Below are 23,668 nucleotides of genomic sequence, written 5' to 3'. Positions count from 1 at the left end.
GAGGCTTGATTCTTCTAGATTATGAATAATGACATCATTTAGTAAAGAAGTTTTGAGAAAGAAACTTTATAGAGAAGGTAAGAGACTTGATCACCCGCATCAATCAAAATATGATCTACTTTGCATTTTGGAAGAAGTGGAGAGTTGTTTTTCTAAGACAAATTAGCTTGATTCAATGGAGATGCAAATTACTGTGGCCCTATTGTGAATTCTTTGGTTAAGCCAAAGTTTTAGAATTATCCAGATGAGGAGGTAAGACTTGCAGTTGCCTTTTGTACATATGAAATTATGAGGATAATAGCCCCACAAGATCTTTATAATAGCAATATTAGGAAGAAGGTATTTCAATTGATAGTAAAACGTTTCCAAGGGTCGAATGATATCAGCAGTTCATCTTTGGCAAAAAGGATTATAATCCCAGAAACTATTGCAAAAATCAGATCTTGTGTTATTATGTTAGATCTTGGCTGTGAAGATGTTATTCTTGAAATGTTTCAACATTTCTTGGTTGTTGTTAATTAAAACCATACAAAAAGTGTTTTTATCTTTTATGTAGACCATCACGACTTCAATTGTGAATGAGAGTGATGAAATTCCCCAACCACTATTATCTATTCTATTGGCTGGTTACTTCTTCATCTACACATGAGTGATTAACAATGTTGTCAAACAATCTGAGCAAAAGTTGATGCCATACTTATCATCACGAGATATGACACAAGTGAAGAGGAGTACATGAGTCTTCTTCAAATTGTTGAGTTTGAAGTAGATGATAGTCCCAGAATTGGAGATGTTATTGCTCGTACAATTGAAGAAAATACAAAAAACATTTGCATGAACAACAAAGCTGCTTTGTAAAAATAGAGAAAGGGCCTACAGAGCTGCAAGTTGAAAAATCAATTTTTGTTCACTGAAGAGAAAAGTGGTGCAATATTTAAGAAGAGTTGATAGCACACACAATTTCTTTGAAGACCTCATTTGGAAAGCCCAAGTTGAGAAGAGATAGAAAGGCATTCAAGGAAGATTTACTCCTTGTAATGGCCCCTACTAGTTGGCTGCCAATTCCTATAACTTAGTAACAGTTATGATCTGATCTGATCGATGTTCCTGCCACTGGATGCTTTTGATTCCTTTCCTTTATATCTCTCAATTTGAGGGAGAGGTCACACCTCTTCATTATGGATGTCCTTTGGCAAGAGACACACCCTTTCACCATTAGCACCCTTTGAAAGAGTGCAACTCTTCATTACTTCTGCCCTTTGAAAGGGACACAACCTTTCACAATCAGATCTGCACTTCTTATTTAAATCAGATCTTCACTTCTGATTCCCAAATTATCCCCCTTTCAATGAAGTTCTCATCTCCCTTTTATATCTCATGTTTGAGGGAGCAACAACTTTTCATCTTATGCCTTTTGACCATTCATTAAACTAAACTAAATTTTAGTTATGGTTATGTTTAATTTTATTCTTTTATATTTATAATTTTATTATTATTGTTTATTATTAAATCCTAATTTGAAAAGGGGAGATTACACTCTTGTATATCTGCAAATAGTCAAAGATGCCTTGGAAACAATGAAATTGGATTGCCTGTAATTACTTTTAGATAGAGACCGTATCATCAAGTTTGTAAAAGAGACCCTTAATGCATTCAAAGGAAAAGAGAAAGAAGCTGTTGAGCTCACTTTCGAGCTTAAATCAACAAAGGAATCATTAGGAAGTACCCAAATGACGGGTCTAGAAATGAAAAATCAGCTTGAGGTTTCAGAACAATTCAGGGAGCAATAAAATGAAACATTGACGAAGGAAATCAGAGAGGTAATTGAAGAGCTTGATAGCCTTCAAGAGGCTTTTGATTTAGAGCATTTTCCAAAGAAATTAGAAGTGGAATGTACAAGTTTGGATCTGCAAGAAGATCAGTTTGAGTGAGGATGAAAATAATTTTCAGCTCATTGATAACCCACTCTTTGAGATGGATCCAGAGTCAACTTTTGATAATCCACAATTTTGTGATGGATGCTAAGACACTTCTGATTCTATCAACATAAGTGATTATAAATAACAGGATACAGGATCCAGGTGTGGTTCTTAGACATGAGGTGGGGCCTAGTGGTCCAGTTAAGGGGCCACCAAAGATTGTTGATGCCATGCAGATGAAGACGAATTCCTCCCATGATCAGTTTCGCGATTCACATGAAGCTTCAAATGAAGACCAAATATCTAATCCTAATGATGTGCAAAATCATGTGATCCAACATGAAAAGATTCTTGTCGGTAATCCTCCAGGCAGGCCACTTTGTAAAGAAGAAAGAAGTGAAGCAATAGAAGAAGATTCCCCATGGGATGATAGGATAAATGAAGACTTCATCATCTCGAGGACATCTTCTTGGGTTGAATTATGGTAAGGTATGCAATGTTTTGTATCCAGCTAAGGCATACTTTCGTAATAAAGTTTATTTTATATTGCATCTACCTTGTATGGTGTTTGAACTTCTAAGTTTTTGAGCCCACCAAGAAGTAGGAAACGTCACCACTATTGTGAGGTAAGGAATTGTATTGAGTATTTTACTCTCCTTGAAGAAATTTTCATGATTATCCAAAAGAGAAAGCATAAGCATGGTGATCTTACCTCAATAATTAGTTTTGATGCAAGAGAACATTAGCCACTTGTGAGTAAGCTTGGCAGTGACAGGAAGGAGATTGCATGGAGGCCTATTGGAAAAAAAAAATCATCATCAACACTTCTATTATCATACAATTCAGTCACAATGAAGCTTAATTTAAATACTCATAGGCATTAGGGCAGTCAATTTTGGGAAAGGGAAAGAGAACATTTCAAATGGTGATCGATTGTGATGATTTCCTAGTTTTTGAAGGGGCAATTTTCATTATTTTGTTTCCCAAATCATCTGTGAAAATGAGAATAATTCATTATTGCAGCTATTGTTCTAGTTTTAAGTTGTTGATCTTGATTAAATCAACCAATGAGGTACTGATTTCAGATTTGAACAAATACAAAGATTATTCTCTAAAGATTGCTCACATAGATCATGAAAAGCATCTTGGGATTGGAAACAAAGAAAAGATAACTTGTAGCAAAGGACACTCATATCCTCTCACTCAAGGTTGTCTTCACATGAGAGTGTGGGATCCAAGTGAAGTGTTTAGTCATGAAATAGATGTGTTATCAAACAATAAACTTGGTTTACAGTTTGCTGAAATTTTCAAGTCGGCAACTCATCATGAAGAAGTTTGAAGTATGCCCAAAGAAATATTAGGGTAGCATTGCAACATGATGGAAATTGTTGTTCATTAAGTTGGTAAGCGTCTTCAGGTATGGAATGGAGAAATTTTTAGGAGTTGATTGAAAGGGAAGAAATTTCAGATTCTACAGATGTCATTTCAAAACTTTCTTTCTCTATTTTGGTTAGCAAATTTCAGTATTGCAGCTACTGTCCTATTTTCAGATTGCTGAATTTAGAAAAATCAGATTGTAGGTTATGGTTTTTAATCTTGAACAAGTGTTATCATGTTCAATTTGATTTCATAAAACCAAGAGAAGATTTTACTAGGTTGTTGTTGTTGAAAGGGATGATTATGTCAACCAACATTGATGACATTTGGGAGGTAATGCAGGTGGTTCATGTTGATCCCTAAGAAGGCTCACATCTTAAATAAGGGCTATCCGGAAGTTTGACAAGTGTGGGAACTTAATGTGACCTAAGAAACGACTTCTGGGATTTTAGAAGCCGATTCTTCGAATATTAGAGGGGATGGAAAGGAAAAGAGGAAATAAACATAAGTAAATCTAATCTAGGGTGATGTGCCAAAGATTTTACAGCACTTTCAATCCCCTTTAGAAAAACTGATGACCCCAAAAAAATTATCACAGAACGCCACATACTCTTTATTGGTGGAAAGAGAACAAAATGCACAAAATGACAAGACATAGGGCAAAATATTCAGATCTTTTTCGTGAGAAGCACCCGCTAAGGCTCATAGGGGATGTTCCTATTATCTCGCTAAAACAATTATTCCCTACAAATTTTGCTTACCAAATGGCATAGTATAACCCCAAATCACAAATTATTATAGATGATTGAAAGAGTATAAAAAACATGATTCAACTACCCGTGCATTTGTGATGAAATTATAAAAGCCAAAAACCATAACAATTAATAGCTATATTCATTTGAGTTGACACAAAGCTGTAAATTCATCCATAAAACAACAATAAACATACAACAGAGGCAAACTTGTTTTTCTTTCATCAATTGACTGAATGCAATGCTAAGGTCTGAATTGAATGCAATTCTAAGGTCTGAATTGAATGCATAGCTATTTTCTAAGTGATCTTCTTCTTCCAAAAATGGTAAACAATTGGGAACCCCTTTTACAATGCACCCTCGAGCTTATATAGAAGAAAATCTCTTTGATTTGAAAAGGCCCAACTAAGAAGGGCGGTTAGTACTCTTTGTGTTACTGCCAAAGGCTACCATGGGGTTTTTCTCTGGGTAGAGCAAGATGAGGAGAAAGATCAAGAAGTAGCAAGGGAAAGGCCACCTCCGAAAGCTTTCAAGGAACTGCTTTGTGGCCCCAATTAGTTGCGCTATCTGTGCTAGTTTTCTGGGCTATGTACCATTTTCTTTTTGTTATGATCTTTTTGGTTGTTGACTAGTTTAATTCTAGTATTTTGGTATAATGGTTTCAGTGTGTTGGCCTGCATGCCTACCATGGTTATCTATACTGGTTTAATCTTAGCAATTGGTAAATTTCATGAGCTTGGGTTAATTAAGACTTTAAACAATGTTGTTATTAGGTTTCCGTTTATCTCAATGATAGCTATGATATGTTCTGTTTAGATTTTGTTAAAATGTTTTTTATTATATTATAAGCTGCTATTTAGTGGGTTAGGGGTTTTGAGCTTCTGTTGTGTTGAAGTCGGTTGTTATTTTTTGATAAGTAAATAAAGTTTATATCTTAAGTAACAAATCATTTTCTTAATAAATTATTTTTTGCATAATTCAAATAATCAAAAATTGAATTTCTAATTTGTTTAAAATCTAATTAGTAGTAATTAATTAAGAAAAATCTTATTACTTAATGAAATCTACAATAATAATAAAATGGATATGATCTCTCCCTATAAACAAAAATCTAATAATAAAATATTATATCAAACTTTTAAAAAGCTAAAAATAAAATAAAAAATACAATGATAATAATGTACTTTCTAATTTATTGAGAAATAGAAATAAATTTTTCAAAATTTTAATAAGAAATTGAAAACAAAACAATAATGGTAAGAGAGTTTTATGGCTCTCAAAAATAAAAGTTTAATTTAAAAGATAGGATAATTTTCAACTATATCCACAATCTTCTATAAAATAAAAAACTTATCCAATCTTATAATTTTATGTTGTTATATTTTATATATAATTTTATAAATATAATATCATAGATGAGATATTTTAAATATTATCTTAAATATTTCTTAATATCAATGTAGAGAATTATTTTTCTGTTAATTTAAAATATTAGATCATGATTATGTTTTAATACTAATTTAGAAACTTATTTTTGAAATGATCCAACTTTAATATGAATATATAAACTATTTTTTAATTTTAAAAAACATTTAAGATTTTTGTTTTGTAAGTAAGTGTTTCTATCATTTTATCATATTTATTAGAGAAATATATATTAATTTATAATATTTAATACCAATATAGAAATTTATTATTGGAATGATTCAATGGCTCCAAACATTAAACATTGCAATCGTCTAGCAAGTCATAAATGTCCACTATGGATCAAGAAGTTAGTGGATTGAGTTCATATAGAAAACATCGTCACAATATTAATTTTATTCAAACATGGACAATATTAACGTACCAAATCATGCTCATTATGACAAAGCATATTCCACCTGAACCCACTAGTAATAACTTCTTACCCACGAGTAATAACTTCTTACCCACGAGTAATAGCTTCTTTTGCTAGCTATCTGTGGTCCCATAGACTGTTTGGCCTTGTAGACGTTATTAAAAATATTCATTTACTCATTCAATCATCTAGAATCAATACTTTTACTTTTGGTAACTAAGAAATCTTCCATGCAGGAAAGAGCATCCTTATAATCCAACATAAGGGATTATTTACTGAAAGTGAAAAGCATCTGTTTTGGTTTAGAAATATTTCATCTTTCATCTTTTCATGTGTTACCAATTTCGTAACATAAAATTTCAAACAAATGGGAGTGATGCAAAAGCATTTTGGGAATCGGGCAATCAGCATTAACTCCAGAAAAAGCCATACCAAAAGTTCCAAGGTAGACATTCCGTCAAACACTTGGCTTCCTTATGCCGTGGTTTTGGTGATTCAAAGGAATCTGCCACCTCTTACAACACATTGATGATGGCTTTTCAGTCATTAATTGTGAATGTATCCTTTGATTTGGGTAACCAACAATCTATTTTGTGTGAACTTGTTCTTGATAGACTACAACAATCCTTTGAGCGTAGGGTGTTGGAGAAATTGGAGGAAAAGAGAAAGTTTTAGAAAATTTGCTGGAATCATGGAAGAATGAGCACAGGGTCCAAGGAATTCATTGCAAAAATCCACACATTGAAATATGGGGTGGTTTTACAGAATAAGGGTGTTTGGAGACGACCTCTGGTAAAGAGGTGAGCTTAGTGGAGCGATTGAGAATGCCTCTAACCAAAGTAACGATAGAATCTTAATGGTTTTTCATCTAGAACATTGAATCCATCAATCGAATTGAAATCCAAAAATCAGATTTGCAGGTTTTCTGAGCCATTTTTGACCTCTTCTGGGTAATTTAGGACATCATGGCTGTTCACAAATATTTGGATTTTGGAAAAAAATTAAAATCAATTGTAAGCCTAAACTGGTGTTTTTTTGGTTTAGGAAGAATCATCTTTCACAGATCTCTCATGAACGGCAAATTTCTATGGTTTGTGATTTGAAAATTAGAATAAAAAAATATCTAGGCATGTAAACACTGTGGTTTGCCGATTTTTTTATTTTAATGTTCTGCCATTTCTTCTACCCTCTCATTCAGTCTTTCAATGAAATTTGAGTAGAAATATTCCCGCTCCTTCCCTGATCCAGTTTTGAAGCTTAATTGTGAGATGTCTACTGAATTTTCTTTTTAAGAGATGGAAATGTACTTTCTGTTGGAATCGATTTCTTAAGGTTGTCCATGGTTTGATTTGACCTAGGGTGTTAGTAAAAATCAAACAAAACCTTTCTTAACCAAAGACATGAATTTAGTATTTTGGGTGTGTTCATGTCATTAGGTGCAAAACAAGGTAGCATAATAAAACAATTATAATTTAAAACATTTGAAATTATTTAATATTTGTGTATTAGTAGTCATTATAGATAATTTTAAACACCCCACAGATTTAACTGCATATAGCTATTGTTCTGGCTTTTGAATATTAACAGCACATGCTGTGGAATCTATTATACGTGCAAGGGTCAAAAAATGTCCATGGTACGTACTTAAAGATGCCCCAATATAGCTATTCTTCTGGCTTATGGGTAATAAACGACACATGTTGTGGGATCCATTATACTTGCAAGGGTCAAAAAATGATCATTTCAAAGTGTCCACTGATACATACTTAAAGATGTCCCAATAACCTTACACTGCAACCACCTAAAAAATGGCCAATACTTGTGCACAAATGTGCCAGAAGTCACCCTATGGGTACCAATAAAGTTGCACAACTCTTTCCGTTAAAGTTCAAAAAAGCCAAAAAATCTAAGTCCTGGAAATAAAGTAAGTATTGGTACATGTGAAATTTTTTAATAATTGAAAGATTAGATAAGCAAGGAACAAACTATAATTGAAACATGAAAAATTAATAATTGAAAGATTAGATGAACAAAAACAAACCATAATTGAAACATAGAAGATAATGGATGCACTTCTATAATCATGCTAACTCATTTGACAACAAACTAAAACAGTTGAAAGCAAAGGGAAAACTAGTGACAATTAACTGATAGACCATTAACAATGAATGGGGACTCTACAATATCTAATGACACATACACATCATACAGAAAAGAGATTATGGAGGAAATAGGGCTAAAACTTGTTACCTGAAGCCAGGAATATGAACACTGCGAATCGATTCAAAAAAGAGAAGGATTTGTTGATCCAACAAATGAAAAATGCGTTTCCCCTCTAAATAACTGCTTCCAAATGCTGTGCGGGAAATTATGTCTGATGAAAGTATACAAAATTCTTTAAAAACTTCAATTTCATTTGCATCTGATGACATCAATTTACTCCACTCTGTCAACATGTTGATACCACTTTGTACAATTGAGGGAATCATACCCTGCAAAGTATTAGAGAACTCAGACATCTAGTCTGCAATCTTATCACACAGATTGTAGATAAGAAAGGAAAATAAAATTTATTAGATGTATAAAATTTTTACAGTTCATGATAAATTGTGTTAATAGTTTCTGCATTTAATTATGTGACTGGTTTTTTTTATCGATGTTTTGTTCTATGATCCATCATTAGAATGAATAAGTTTGAAAAGAGAAATCTATCTGAAATGTTGATTAAAAATTCACACAATCAAATCCACCAAAACTATCACTTGACAATAAAATTTATGTTGTATCTCAAATATTATTTGTGCTGTTGAAAATAGTGCAACTTGGGTAGATTTACCTTTTCATATCTTTTTGTTATTCATGTTAGCCCTGGGATTTACCTTCAAGAGTTCAGTGTGAAAAGCAGGATTGAGAATCCTTCTATGATGAGCCCATTTCTCCCCATTTAACCTTGAAAGGCCTGGTTTTCCAAGCTGCTTATTTTGAAGTTTGTTACAATGTCCAAACTTGTTACATAATATCTCCTTTGCAAGCTCAGGGTGAGTAACATAAAGCCTGGGTTTATTCCCAAACCAGAAAACAAATTCCTGACCTACATCACAGACAATGCATAATGAATTGGGTGTTATAGATCCTTCTGTTCTTATATTCTACTGCAAAATTCAGGATATATGATTTCTTCACTGGATGGTGTCCAGTGAGAAAATACATGCACATCAACTTCATTGATAAACTTATTTCATTAATGTTTCTAATAGATAGGATATATGTACCATATGTTTGCATCCAATGATGATAGGCAGGAAGAACTCTAGGAACTATATTGTGTTCTGGCAGTGGCAATGGTTTGGAGCTTTCCTTCCTGGCCAGTCTAACAATATCAGGAGCATTTCCATTGAATAACTTATATGGAGGACCTTGAATCCCTTGGGCTTCAAATTTCTTTTTACTTTGCAGTGGTTTCAACCATATAAGTTTCACAAATTCCATCAGAACTATTGCTAAACCAGCTGAAACCACAGCTAAAATCCAAAAAAGCCATTCCATGTTCTAAGTGATAATTTTCTATGTTGAACAACAATTCATCTCTGAATTGTTGCTCACTCAATTTATTCTTTCTCAATGCACTAACATATGCTTTAGTCTTCAATTGTTGAGACCTTCCAATGTATACACAGTCCTGAAGGATGTACAGGATTATTTTTTATTAGGGAAAAGCATCAGATATTTTACATGTTTTAATTATTTTGGTTATCTCAACTTTTAGATTACTAATTTTAAAGAAATGAAAAATCATTTACTTGTTATTTATGGATTTGATTGTGTATGCAAATTTTTACAATCAACATTTCAAATCACACTCATCATCATCAGATGACCAAGAATTCTAAGGAGATAAAAGAATTCTCCATGATTAATAATAGACACACACTTTTCTCTTAATAGTTAGAATTTTTAGACTTTAATTTCAGAAGTTGTGCAACTTTATTGATACCCATAACGCAAATTAAAAACCTATAGCTTAAATTCAAAAAGATTTAATCTTTAGTAATAAACTTAATCAAATAATTTAAATTTTTTAATTAATAAATTTGAATATTTAAATTTAAAAAAACCTTGACATTATTTTAAACTTTGAAGCAATTAATTAATTCTAACTCATTTAATTATAATAACATGCACACAACCTATTCCAGGCCAACTATTAATAATTAATACATTTAAAATTTAAAGTTTATAAAGTCAATTATACATGAGGTAATAATCCTGCAAATTAAGAAAAGTTTAAATTTTGACAACTGATTTAATCAAACAATCTAAATTTTTTTTTTGATTATTCATATTTTAAAATAAATGTTAAATTATTTTTTAACAAATAATTCATTAGAAATAATTAATTGAGTCTAACTTATTTAAATATGATAATTTGCACAACAACTATGTCAAATCAACTCATAAAAATAATAAAAGTGATAAAAAATTATAAATTTTAAATTTTAAAGTCAAATCTATGTGAAATAAGAATATTCTCACACACAAAAAATTTAGTATAGAATCAAAAAGTTTTAACATTTAGCAATTGACTTAATCAAACAATATAAGATTTTTAAATAAAATAGTAGATTCACATTTAAAAATGAACATTGATTCATTTAAAATACTTAATTATTCATTGAATTATAGTAACACACAACAATTATAGAAGTCAACTCATAACAATTAATGAAATTGATACAAAGTTAATAAAATTTAAATTTATAAAGCCAATTCTATATGAAGTAAGAATTCTAACATAAAAATTTGGACTAAAAATTGACAAAAGCTAGTTTAAATTTTAAAATTAATTTGATTATTCACATTTAAAAAATAAATATTATATTATTTTTTAAAATCAATTCATTTGAGATAATTAATTTATTTTATTTTATTTTATTACAATATATTTAACAAATATACTAAATAAACTCAACAATTAATAAAGTTGATAAAAAAATATAATTTTTAAATTTTAAGGGGTTTCTCAATTTGGGAGAGCTTCTTGTGTTGAGCACAAGGTCACAAGGTCTACTTTACCCCTAATGAGAGGACATAACATATGAAACAAAGAATCCTTTCTTAATATTTTAAATATATAATAAACATATGTGTGTGTGTGCGTGCATACACATATATACATATGCACATACATACATACATACATATACATATATATACACACACAAGCACATATATATACATACATATACATATAAACATTATGCATTGGAGATTGAAGAGCACTCCAATTTGCTTCTATTAACATCTACATAAACAATGAGAAACAATAGAAAGTCCAATCTAGCCTAATGCTTAAGGGTCTCTTTTTTGGAAAATCTAAATTATACACCTTTCTAGGATCTAATGGTTATGGTTAACTCCATTAGAATGTATATTTGATCTATTAATTAATTTTTTAAAACTAATTAATAAATAAGGTTAGGGTTAGTGCAAGATCATGGGGGGGCAAAAAGTGGCGATGTGAAAAATATCAGATATATGATTTTTATAGGTAATTTTAAATTAAAAAAATAATATAATATAATATAATATAATATAATGTTATTTTAAATAATCTTGTAAACACCTAAAATTGTCATGTCTAATTAAATAAATATTTTTATTTATTTAATTATCTTTAGCCTAACTCTTCTATTAATTGAATAAATCTTTATTTATTTAATTAATTCATTTATCTTCTTCTAGCCTTATTTCTCATTTAAATAAATACATTTATTTATTTAAATTATCCTTTTTCCTAAATTAAATAAATATCTTATTTATTTAATTGATCCCACTTCTTCTATTAATTAAATAAATAAATATTTATTTAATTAATTCATTAGCCTTTTCTACCCATGACACATGTCATTCATCTCTTAATTCCTACACTACCTACCCTCTCATTATTTTCTCTACCTACCCTCTAATCCTAGCCAACCATTTATCTTTTACACCTCTCAATCTTATCCCTCCATTTCTTATAGTGTCTTCTATATAAGGAGATACTTCCTGCATTATCAAACCCCCCTTGCTGACTACTTGACTACTCTAGTATTCGAACTTTCATATGAGATCAAGCCTACTTGCAACCACATTTTCGTTCTTTATTGAGCTCTTGTGCACACATAAAATCTGAGAGCAAATATATCAAGCAAGATAAATGGAGATAGGAAGAAAGGAGATTCAAACCCTATTGGACATGTGATGGTATAATCTTTGTGATTTCATTTGATTTGCATTGTCTTAGGTAATCTTCATATGTTATGGTGGATCTTTGTTGTTGTTAGGCTAGGGTTTTGTGGTTGAATTCATTTAGTCTCTCAATATTGATGTTATCCATTTTCATCATAAACAAATATAACTATAAAAATCGGATATCCGATTTTCTGAAACAATAAAAGTGGACTGTGATAGCCTGTGGGTTATTTTTCACCCACAGACTGTGTGAATTCCGTCAAATCCGATATTTGGTTGGACCTGATATCCAATTTTGTGATCCAAATTTGCAAAAAAATCCAATAAAAGGTAGGAATTTTATTGTTTTTCATCATTTTCATTCAAATTTTTGCATTTTTTTTAATGTTTATTTGTTTTTTCATTCAAAATATGTTTTTTTCATGAAAACTAGGTTTTTTAAATCAACTATGAAATTGTTCAAATTTGTTAACTAAATTCAATTGTTTACATTCAATTAGGTTAAAAATGGGGGATAACAGTGAAAACATTGATCAACCACAACTACAACAACCAACCCTTCTGCACAAAACCCTCATTTGCCAAACCCCCCCTCAATTCAGGATTTAATTGCACAAAATTTGAACCAATTAAGGGGGATTGTAGATGTCTATCGTAGGATCCCTCGCTTGAATCCAATGTTTGATCCCCTCATGTCCATCATAAAGAGTATAGAAACCGTCACTGAGGAGCACAATGTTGCTCTTTTGTGGCAAGATTCTATGAGGGAACAATATGCGGATGGCTTGTCCTATAAGGAGATCAAGGATCTCGAGATATCCAAAGCCACCATCGCCACATTATTTGTGAATCCCCGCACTAGTCAACCTGTAGACCCCCAAAAAACAAAACTTTCTATTAAATGGTGCACAAATGATGATATTGTGAAAAAATTTTGGGATCGTTGGTGGATGGTTTTCGATAAACCACCCAACAACAATCTTGATGTCCCCTTCTACTTCATCAAAAAATTGTATGTTGAGTTTTTTTTAAGAAAACATGTGAACTACTTTGACATCCAACCTTTCTAGGGTGTGGGTTTAGGTATGCCCCAAAATAGACCTGGGGTAGTTAGAGTAGTCCAGGGCCCATATGTCCCCCCTCCTCCTATTGATCCCCCACCTCTAGTGCAGCATCCAGATATCATCTATGAGGCGGCGTCACAGACCATATCAGCTATTCACTCTTTGAGTAGCCTTTTGGTTTCTCAGGCTGGGGCAGTAGCTCAACCTACTTTTGATGGTGATGCATAGCATCATGGACCCTCCCACAATCACATTGCAACTCATCATTCTTTCTTCTTCAAAACTCAACTCTTCTTATTTCACCTTCCTTCACAAGGCTTCACCAAGATGCCCAAATAGATCTCTCAACCTCACCAACTTGTTCCAACACTTCCTAGGGTCTCTACATACCATGTTCCACTTTTTCCAATATGATTCACTCACCCTATCAACTGGTTCACTCATAAACCTATACCCGAATCCCCAAATAAGCTAATCCCTGGTAGCCTTGTTCAACAGGTAATCTAACTTTTACTCAAAAGAATTCCAAAACACTTGACAAATAAATTTCATATTTGGATACCCTTTTCCAATCTTTGTAACATATCCCAAAACCAGGTAGGAATCCTTTGGACCATTGCACAAAACTAGTACCCTGTAACCCTTGAACTAGGCCTAATTAAGCCACTTTTACAAAGCAACCACCCTAAGGACACAACCACAAGACTTATAACCCAAAAAAAGTCTTTCCTCCTGATGCCAAACCACATATTTTCAAGTTTTTATTAGGTACCACATTCATTTACCCACTCAAACACAAAACCCTCGTTTAGAAGCCTACAAACTAGGGCTTTCTCAATCTCTCCCTTCCAATCATTTATCGACCTAACCAAAGGATCCAACACCATCCATTCAGAATGTATAAACACAATCTAACATAAAATTCCACCCTTGTTCAAATAAATTGCTCAATCCAATGCATGGCACCTCCAATGCTTGCATTCACACTCAACCCCTTACCCTAGGGTATCAACACTTCATCTCCACATCATTCCTTGCACATGAATTGTTAGAGAATCATATAATACATTATTCTTGACCCATTCCACAAGCCACGGTAACCACATAAAGTGGAATGGGTCACATTTCCATTTTGGTTGTCAAAACCCTTCACAAAAGTGTTAACACACTGTTGCTATAGGACAATCAATTATAAAGGCACAAAATGGATGAATTAAACCTCCAAATAAATGCACAAAGAGTGTTAAGATGATTATCTATCAGTATCCATGCAAATCCAATCAAATATGGTCTTGTACAGACTAATACTATCAAAGTAAAGTTCAGATTCCACTCAAATCTACAGTATAACCATGTGTGCTTTATTACCAGAAGCTTTGTCTTACATGTATTACACTCCTTTCTTCAATAACTAATTTTCTCAGCGTGTACATGGACATTAAATACTTTTTAGACCCTATCTTTCCTTCCTCAAACTCCCTAACTATCCTCTTAACCAACTAACCGTTGGGATGACAAATTTGAATTTGCCAACTTTTACAACTTTAGACTTCTTGTCTTTATTTTTAACTCATGACCACAAGATGACTACATCTAGCATATTTGTGACAAAATGACTCAAATAAATGATTTTTCTCTTGGTCTCTCACATTTGACCATATTAACCCAAATTGACAACTTTACATACTTGACATCATCTTGAACATACTTGACAACATTTGAGTAACTTGAGTCTAGGACTTAAACCATTACATTATTGACCTTTATAGGTCTTATTGCACCAAACTAGATCATAAAATGACCTTGTTACATTGCATCAAACTCATCATGATTATTTCATCAATGAGGTCTCATTGGGCCTTGAGGGCTTCTGCACCAGATGGTAGCAGTGAATCCGGTGGTGCTAACATGTCCTCCTCAGCTCCACACATTTGTGTGCCCCATAGTTGTGTCATGTGTGGGCACCTATGCTTGGGTCCAGTTAGACAGCCTATTGATCCTCTTGCGCACACTGGAGATTATGAGGTGCATGAGATGCACGATGCACCAAATGTTATGGCAGGGACTGGAGGATACCCTAGAGAGTCCTCACATGCTAGATGAGAGGAGGCACCTTCATCATACATTGATGATGTAGTGGTAAGATTTGTATTTTCATAGTTCATTCTATATTTTAAATAAATATTTATAATCTAGATAATATTAAGTACTAATTTTTATTTACATGGTCTATTTAATAGTTGATGATAGAGGAGGAGTTGACACAGATCCAAGAGGGCACCTTGACGACCATTTCATTTGGCCTTGATAGCTTTACAGTACATATATTATTGCACCTAGTCGTTTGTATTTTATTGTACATACATTCTCATCATTTATATTTGTATTAATTAGATTATGTAGTAACTTGCATGTATATCTTATTTTACTCTTGTAGGGCACAAGTAGCGCGAGTGCAGGGATGTGTGATTCGGATCTGGTAGTGCAGTTGGAGATAAGGGAAAGGTAATTGAATGCAAATATGATTGAATGAATAGTTTAAATTGTTGAAATGTGGCGACTGATTGGCAAAGTACTGTACACTCAGCACGTATCCTTGGCAGGGTCTGGGGCTAGGTCGGGCTCCGAGCGAGAGCTCGGGGGCAGCATCGTAATGTTGATGTACTATTTTTGCTAGATAATAAGAAAGATTGGATGGCTGTCTATGGTGGACGTAACCCATTCTGGGTGAACCACGTTAAATCTCTATGTTATCTGTGTCCTATTTTATTCCTTTATCTTTTGTATTTAAATTTGCATATAATTGTTAGTTCATATTTGCTTGAAACCCTAACATAAATAACTTATAATGATTATACACGTCTAGACATAGACTGATAGTTTTAAGGTGAAATATAATCTTTTTTTTATGTAATAAGGTCATCTAGACCAATATTTGTTATGTCTAGTCATAGGTTTCTCATATTGGCAAAATTGCTCAAGATTGTTCTTCTTGTCGTGATCTTGTTCTACTCGTCAAGATCTTTTTCTACTCATCGTGATCATGAAGCATTGGTTCTGACATGTCCAATTAGTCATTCTTACCCTATCCATTCTCCTATCCCCCCCCCCACTCAGTCGAACGATTGGGATCATACCCTACCAACGTCGTCCCTTGAGCACCCTAAGTGCTAAAAATTATCAAAATTTGACAGGCCCTAACTTGGAAACTGTGGCACCTCTGAATGATCTTTTTGAACCTACGAGGCCACGAGAGGGGTCCCTACAAAAGCCTATCTTTGTTTTTCAAGATTCCTTACGGTTTTTGTAGTCACATAAATCTGTCCACTTAATTAAATGAATACTTAGTATTTATTTGATTATTTAACCATCAATTAATAATTAATTAAATTAATATTTAATTAATTCATCTTAACCCTCTTCTCCTATTAATTAAATAAATTATTCAATTTATTTGATTTAATTCACTTAGCCAAATTCATACCATTAATTAAATAAATAAATCATATTTGTTTAATTAAATCTTCTCTCACATTTAAATAAATTAATCTTTATTTAAAACCCCCAAAATCTCATCTCTCACATTTAAATAAATTAATATTTATTTAAATCACCTTTATCCTCCATCCACTTGTATTTTCCTACAAAAGCAAGTTGCACAATTATTTTAAATAAATTAACATTTATTTAAATCACCTTTATCCTCCACCCACTTGTATTTTCCTACAAAAGCAAGTTGCACAATTATTTTGAATAAATTATTTATTTAAATCACCTTTATCCTCCACCCACTTGTATTTGCCTACAAAAGCAAGTTCCACAATTATTTTAAATAAATTATTTATTTAAAATCCCATTTATCCTCACCCACTTGAAACCTTTAATGGTTTCCCTTAAAGTCTTCAAACTTGATGGCTTTAAAGTCTTCAAACTTGATAGCTTCCTTCTAGAGTCTTCTCAAACCTTTAATGGTTTCCCTTAAAGTCTTCAAACTTGATGGCTTTAAAGTCTTCAAACTTAATGGCTTCCCTTAAAGTCTTCTTAAGACTTTAATGGTTTTCCTTAAAGTCTTCAAGCCTTTAATGGTTTCCCTCAAAGTCTTCAAGCATTTTAATGCTTTATCTTCCTTTTTCTCATTTAAATAAATTAATATTTATTTGAATATTTATCCAAATGCAAATTACACCATTTAATTGAAATAAATGATTTTATTTTAATTGAAAATACCAAAATTCCTCCCACTTGCATTTTCTTACAAAATCCACTTGCATGCCTAAACCCCTTCTAGATTCTTCTAAACCTTTCCTAATTAACCTAATCCATCCCCTAAATATTGTCACATTCCTAAGCAAATTGGAGTCACTTCTCAAAGACTCCAAAGTCTTTGAAAAGCAATTAATGCTTTGTGTGTTCAACAAATTAACTTCTAAAGTCTTCCAAACCACTTATGGCTCTTACATGACCATTAATGGTTAATTCCACTTGCACCCATAGTTAAAGACTTTGACCCCTAACTTAACCCTCATGTAACCCATGTGTCTTTTCAAAGCATTTATTTCTTTGACTAGGGTAACCATCATGTCCCTCGAGCATTTAATGCTCCTTATCTCTCCTCTCAAGCCTCCTCATGGTGACACTTGTCAACATGGGATTGGGTTGAAAGTCTCACATGGATTGAATATCTTTCAATCCTAACCCTTGTTAAGATTATTCAATCTTAACCCTTCATTTCCCCATTTCTTCTATAAATAGAACCCTTCTCCTCAAGCAAAAGAGAAAGTATTAGAGTATTGTTGTTATACTGGCATTAGCATAGAGTTTTCTCATAGCATCACTATATACACTTGCATAGCATTTGCTTATCATATTCAACCATCTTGAATCTCCATATGGCATCCATGGCTAGTGCTAAAAGCTGAGAGCTACACTCATTTGGGACTTGGAGAGGAGAGGAACAAGGGAGGAGCAACTATGAGCATCTTGATTAGCTATTTTATTCTATGTTTATATGCTTTCTATTTCATGCTTAATATCTCTCTTAATATGCCTGTTTAGGATAATCTTTTGTTGCTAACACTAACATTTGTTTCTTGTGCTCTTGTGTGTGTTGCCATCAAACAGATTTTCTAATCCTTTTTGCAGAGCATCAGTTTTATTAGGGCGGCATTTTTTTAGTTGGCAAAAAATCATCAGTCTCATTCAATCAAATGTTGTCGCGTGGCCAATTTCTCGTTCTTCTCATCATGAGCACGAACCGTTAGTTCTGACATGTCCAATTAGGCATTATTACCCTATGCATTCTCCTATTTCTCCCCCCCCCCCACTCGGTCGAACGCTTAAGGTCATACCCTACCGGTGTCGTCCCTTGAGCACCCTAAGTGCTAATAATTATCAAACTTTGACGGGCCCTAACTTAGAATCAGTGGCACTTGAGAACAATCCCTTTGAACTTGGTTGTGTTAGATTTTTTTTTCCCTAGACACATCATGCCAACCAATATTATGATCTCTCTTTATTCCCTTGCAGTGCAACAACTGCAAAAACTGTCCTGGTTGTACAAGATTTGATAGATGGTCATACTCAAGTGAACTTTCCATGTCATCATTTGATAAGGATATTGTTTGAGATAAAGGAGTTAGATATTGTGGAACCCACATATCAACCCACTCACTTGACTCGTACTGAACCCAATCACACCGAACACAACTCTAACAAAAATAATCCAATGCTCGTGTCCAAATGGTCCATGTACTTGCATCTGAGCTGAGAAATGAATGCATCTTTGAAGAATCTTTAATTGTTTGACAATCCAATCTGTATCCCACTGTTCCCTCCTCAACCAACCAAAATAATCTGGTCACTGCTGAATCAAGAGTACCTCCATGTGACAATGGTGAACTACACCAACCAACAATAGAACATGCATCGGAAAAATTTGCACTTGAAATCCTCAAGTGATCCTTAACTAGATCTCTCTTCAAACATGCACCTGCTCCATCATGCTCCCCCTTCCCATGCCTTGCCTAAAAAAACACCAAATATGAGGTATATGCCTCTCTACATGCATTATACTCAACCAATAAAACATACGGGCATTCTTGAATTCAACCATACAGTTATCTAACCATATGATATGTCGATCAATTGCAATATCTTTCTCATGCAAGAACTCAAAAAAAATCTCAAAAGAATGTTGCACATACTCGGAGGAGTGTGAACTATTATCACTCATATTAAAATTATACTCCCTGATTATCTTCCTGCCCTCTTCTGTACTATCATGAGCATGTCTATATGCAATGTGAACAAAATAGCAATCTGGATTGAATTGTAGTACTGAGACTGTACCTCATTCTGTGGTTGCAATGTATAGTTCTCTGCAAAATCAACCACTGATACAATAGTGCCAATTGGGAAAGACTTCTTACACATCCTGAATTATTGATCCAACCACTGAGACCTATGGGTGTGCCTTGCATACTTGTAGAAAAGATTTTCCTTAAAATCCAAAATAAAATTAGCAACACTCGCTTCTCTTGAGACTAATTCGCATCTAGAACCTTCACCTCCACTCTTCAAAGTATATTTCACTGTCTCATATATTTTTTTCTCAGCATAATTCTTTCCAAACTCGTGTTCATTGCTCTCATGAAAACATGAAACAAACTTTGACAACTCACCACATTGTGAGCACTTCTCATTCAAACAATCTTTTCTATAGAAATAGCAACCATCATCTCTAGGGCATAAAAATATATCTTGTAAATCTCTTGATGATCTCAGAAATAGCATTGCACCACACTCTAGCAACATCTCATTAGTATGCATCGTAGAACGAATATGGCATAGAAGTTCATGGTACATTGAAACCTCCACATGGTACTTGCAACAACAAGTATTATGAATCTTAAGAGGTACACAATAAAATGGCTTCAAAGATTCAAAGGCCCTTTGTGATATTTGCAAAGTTGGATGTACTTCACAAAAAAAATTGTACAACATTGTTTGGCTTGATTCCAAGAAATGTTTGGGATGCGGTGTGCGGTATCGGTTGCTGATTCTTAATTTCAAAACATCCTTTACATTGGGTGATACTCTAGAATTAGAGTGCTAAATTATTGAATCTCCTCCTTCACATTGTCAATCAACTTTCTATCAACACGTGGAAGCCTCCCACCAAAAGCCCATGTATCATGTTGAAGTGGATCATCAAGTCTTTGTCTTCGTGCAAGTGCTCTATCCAAAGTTTTAGAGTTTATGTTCAAATCAACACAAGTTTGTCTCATTTGACAAGCCTTCCTCAATTGATGGATTACTAAGGAGGTTGTAATCACTCTTTGAGTGGCTCTCTTATCTCTTTCCTTGGTATTCTTTCCAATAGAATTGAGAGCATCAAATAGATTTTTGGGAAAAATATAATTTCTCTCTATCTTCTTGTTCATACGCATCTTCAATTTGTTTAGCAATGGTCTCATCTTTATAATCTTTAGCAATTGAACAAAAAGTTGGCATTGCTCGGTCAATGTCTTATTGCTAAAATTTTGGTCGAAAATTTGTGTAGCTCACAATTGAACGGTTCTTGTTGACCTCTTGCCTTCAAGATTCACAATAATGTTCTCATCAATTTCAAGTAACCATTTTGGGGATCTTGAAGGTGTTGGATTTGGAATTTGTCTTTCATCCATGGGAGGGTCTTCATTTCTGAAGTAATTAGGTGTTACATATTGTTCACTTGGTTGAGCAATTCCACCTTCAATGTCAAAGTTTTCCACATTTTCACCTCCAATGTCAAAATTTTCCACATGTTCACCTCCTATGTCAAAATTTTCTACATTTTCACCTCTAATGTCAAAAAATCATATTTACACCAAAATTATGGACATCTTTATCGTCAACTCCCAAATTTTCACTTTCCATTCTCACATCATGTTGAACATTTTCATTATCACTTTCAACATTTTCACTTTCAAATTCTACATTTTCATTTTCAATAACTTGTTCAACATTTTCAAATTCTATTTCATCTTCAATTGAAGTAACATTAGCAATATTTAACATACCTTGTCTTCTCCTCCTATGACCTTCTCTATCTCTTTCTCTATACACTTTAATTTGGTCATTTGAAAGCTTTCTTTTGCGTTTAGACTTCTGATGACTACTACTCCCCATTTACCTCCACAAAGATGCTCCTAAATGATTGACAATGTAAGATATGACTTTAAGAATCTCTCAAAAGCACAAATTTGTCTCAACCTATCTAAAAAACCCGTGATTGTCGACAGAAACCAAAATGTGAAGAATTTGAGCCGTTGGAATCCACAAAATGGCCCACAAGGCTCTTTTTTATTTACAAAAATTGGATATCTGATTTTAATGCATGAATTTGGGGTCCCAAAAATAATTCCTGTTGCCACCCTTTTTTTACTGTTGCCACATTAATGGCAGTGGTAAAAATTAGATATCCAATTTCAGTACTCATATTTTAGAGAGAGAGATATATATTAGGGGAGGGGGAGAGGGTGGAGGGGGTAGGGGGAAAGAGAGATTAGAGGAGAGAGAGAGAGAGAGAGAGAGAGAGAGAGAGAGAGAGAGAGAGAGAGAGAGAGGGGGGGAGAGAGAGAGGGGGTAGAGAGAGAGAGAGAGATTAGGGGAAGGGGAGAGGGAGAGAGGGTAGAGAGAGAGAGATTAGGGAGGGGGAGAGGGAGAGAGGGTAGAGAGAGAGAGAGAGAGATTAGGGGAGAGGGAGAGAGAGAGATTAGGGGATAGGGGGAGAGAGAGAAAGATTAGGGGAGAGGAGGGAGAGAGAGATTAGGAGAGAGGGAGAGAGAGAGAGACTAAGGGAGAGGGAGAGAGAGAGAGATTAGGGGAGAGGGGTCATATTGTGTCTGGTGTCAAATGGTGTCTTAAAGGGGTCATATGACACAATATGATCCCTTAGGACATAATATGACCCATAACGACACAATTTGGTGTTGTACGGGGTCATATGGTGTCCTAAGGGGTCGTAGGACACAATATGACCCCTTAGGACACCATAGGACCCATAACAACCCAATATGGTGTCATAAGGGGGTCATATGTTGTCCTTAGGGATCATATGGTATCTCATGACCCCTTAGGACACCAAACGACCCCTAACAACACCATATGGTGTCGTAAGGGGTCATAAGGGGTCATATGACCCATAACGACACCGTATAGAGTTGTAAAGTTTTATATTGTGTCCTAAGGGGTCATATGGTGTCTTAAAGGGGTCATATGACACAATACGACCCCTTAGGACACAATATGACCCATAACAACACAATTTGGTGTTGTAAGGGGTCATATGGTGTCCTAAGGGGTCGTAGGACACAATATGACCCCTTAGGATACCATAGGACCCATAACAACCCAATATGGTGTCATAAGGGGTCATATGTTGTCCTTAGGGGTCATATGGTATCCCATGACCCCTTAGGACACCATACGACCCCTAACGATGCCATATGGTTTCATATGATCCATAACAACACCGTATAGAGTTGTAAAGGGTCATATTATGTCTTAAGGGGTCATATGGTGTCTTAAAGGGGTCATATGACACAATATGACATATGACCCCTTAGGACACAATATGACCCATAACGACACAATTTGGTGTCATAAGGGGTCATATGGTATTCTAAGGGATCGCAGGAGACAATATGACCCCTTAGAACACCATAGGACCCATAATGACCTAATATGGTGTCATAAGGGGTCATACGTTGTCCTTAGGGGTCATATGGTATCCCATGACCCCTTAGGACACCATAAAACCCCTAACGACACCATATGGTGTCATAAGGGGTCATATAACCCATAATGACACTGTATAGAGTCATAAAGGGTCATATTGTGTTCTAAGGGGTCATATGGTGTCTTAAAGGGGTCATATGACACAATATGACCCCTGAGGACACAATATGACCCATAATGACACAATTTGGTGTTGTAAGGGGTCATATGGTGTCCTAAGGGGTTGCATGACATAATATGACCCCTTAGGACACCATAAGACCCATAACCACCCAATATGGTATCATAAGGGGTCATATGTTGTCCTTAGGGGTCATATGGTATCCCATGACCCCTTAGGACATCATACAACCCCTAATGACACCATGCCACCATATGGTGTCATTAGGGGTCATATGACCTATAACGACACCGTATAGAGTCATAAAAGATCATATTATGTCCTAAGGGGTCGTATGGTGTCTTAAAGGGGTTATATGACACAATATGACCCCTTAGGACACAATATGACCCATAACAACATAATTTGGTGTTGTAAGGGGGCATATGGTGTCCTAAGGGGTCATGTGACACAATATGACCCCTTAGGACACCATAAGACCCATAACGACCCAATATGATGTCATAAGGGGTCATATGTTGTCCTTAGGGGTCATATGGTATCCCATGACCCCTTAGGACACCATAAAACCCCTAACAACA

The 23,668-nt window shown here is 34.2% G+C and overlaps 1 protein-coding gene across 1 annotated transcript in view; it reads right to left on the bottom strand.

The window, feature by feature from the left end:
• Nucleotides 1–23,668, bottom strand: part of LOC131038721 (cytochrome P450 734A1) — a 31,991-nt gene that overhangs the window by 4,590 nt on the left and 3,733 nt on the right. The window contains exons 3-5 of the mRNA XM_059217197.1: nucleotides 9,161–9,397; nucleotides 8,768–8,979; nucleotides 8,139–8,380 (exon numbers count right to left, since the gene is read on the bottom strand). Coding sequence (XP_059073180.1) covers nucleotides 8,139–8,380; nucleotides 8,768–8,979; nucleotides 9,161–9,397 — 691 coding nt within the window. The remainder of the gene's footprint in view (nucleotides 1–8,138; nucleotides 8,381–8,767; nucleotides 8,980–9,160; nucleotides 9,398–23,668) is intronic.

This window comes from Cryptomeria japonica, chromosome 3, assembly GCF_030272615.1.
Source record: "Cryptomeria japonica chromosome 3, Sugi_1.0, whole genome shotgun sequence".
Lineage (NCBI taxonomy): Eukaryota > Viridiplantae > Streptophyta > Pinopsida > Cupressales > Cupressaceae > Cryptomeria > Cryptomeria japonica.
Note: the sequence above shows the minus strand (reverse complement) of the source record. Positions and strands in the feature narration are given on the sequence as shown.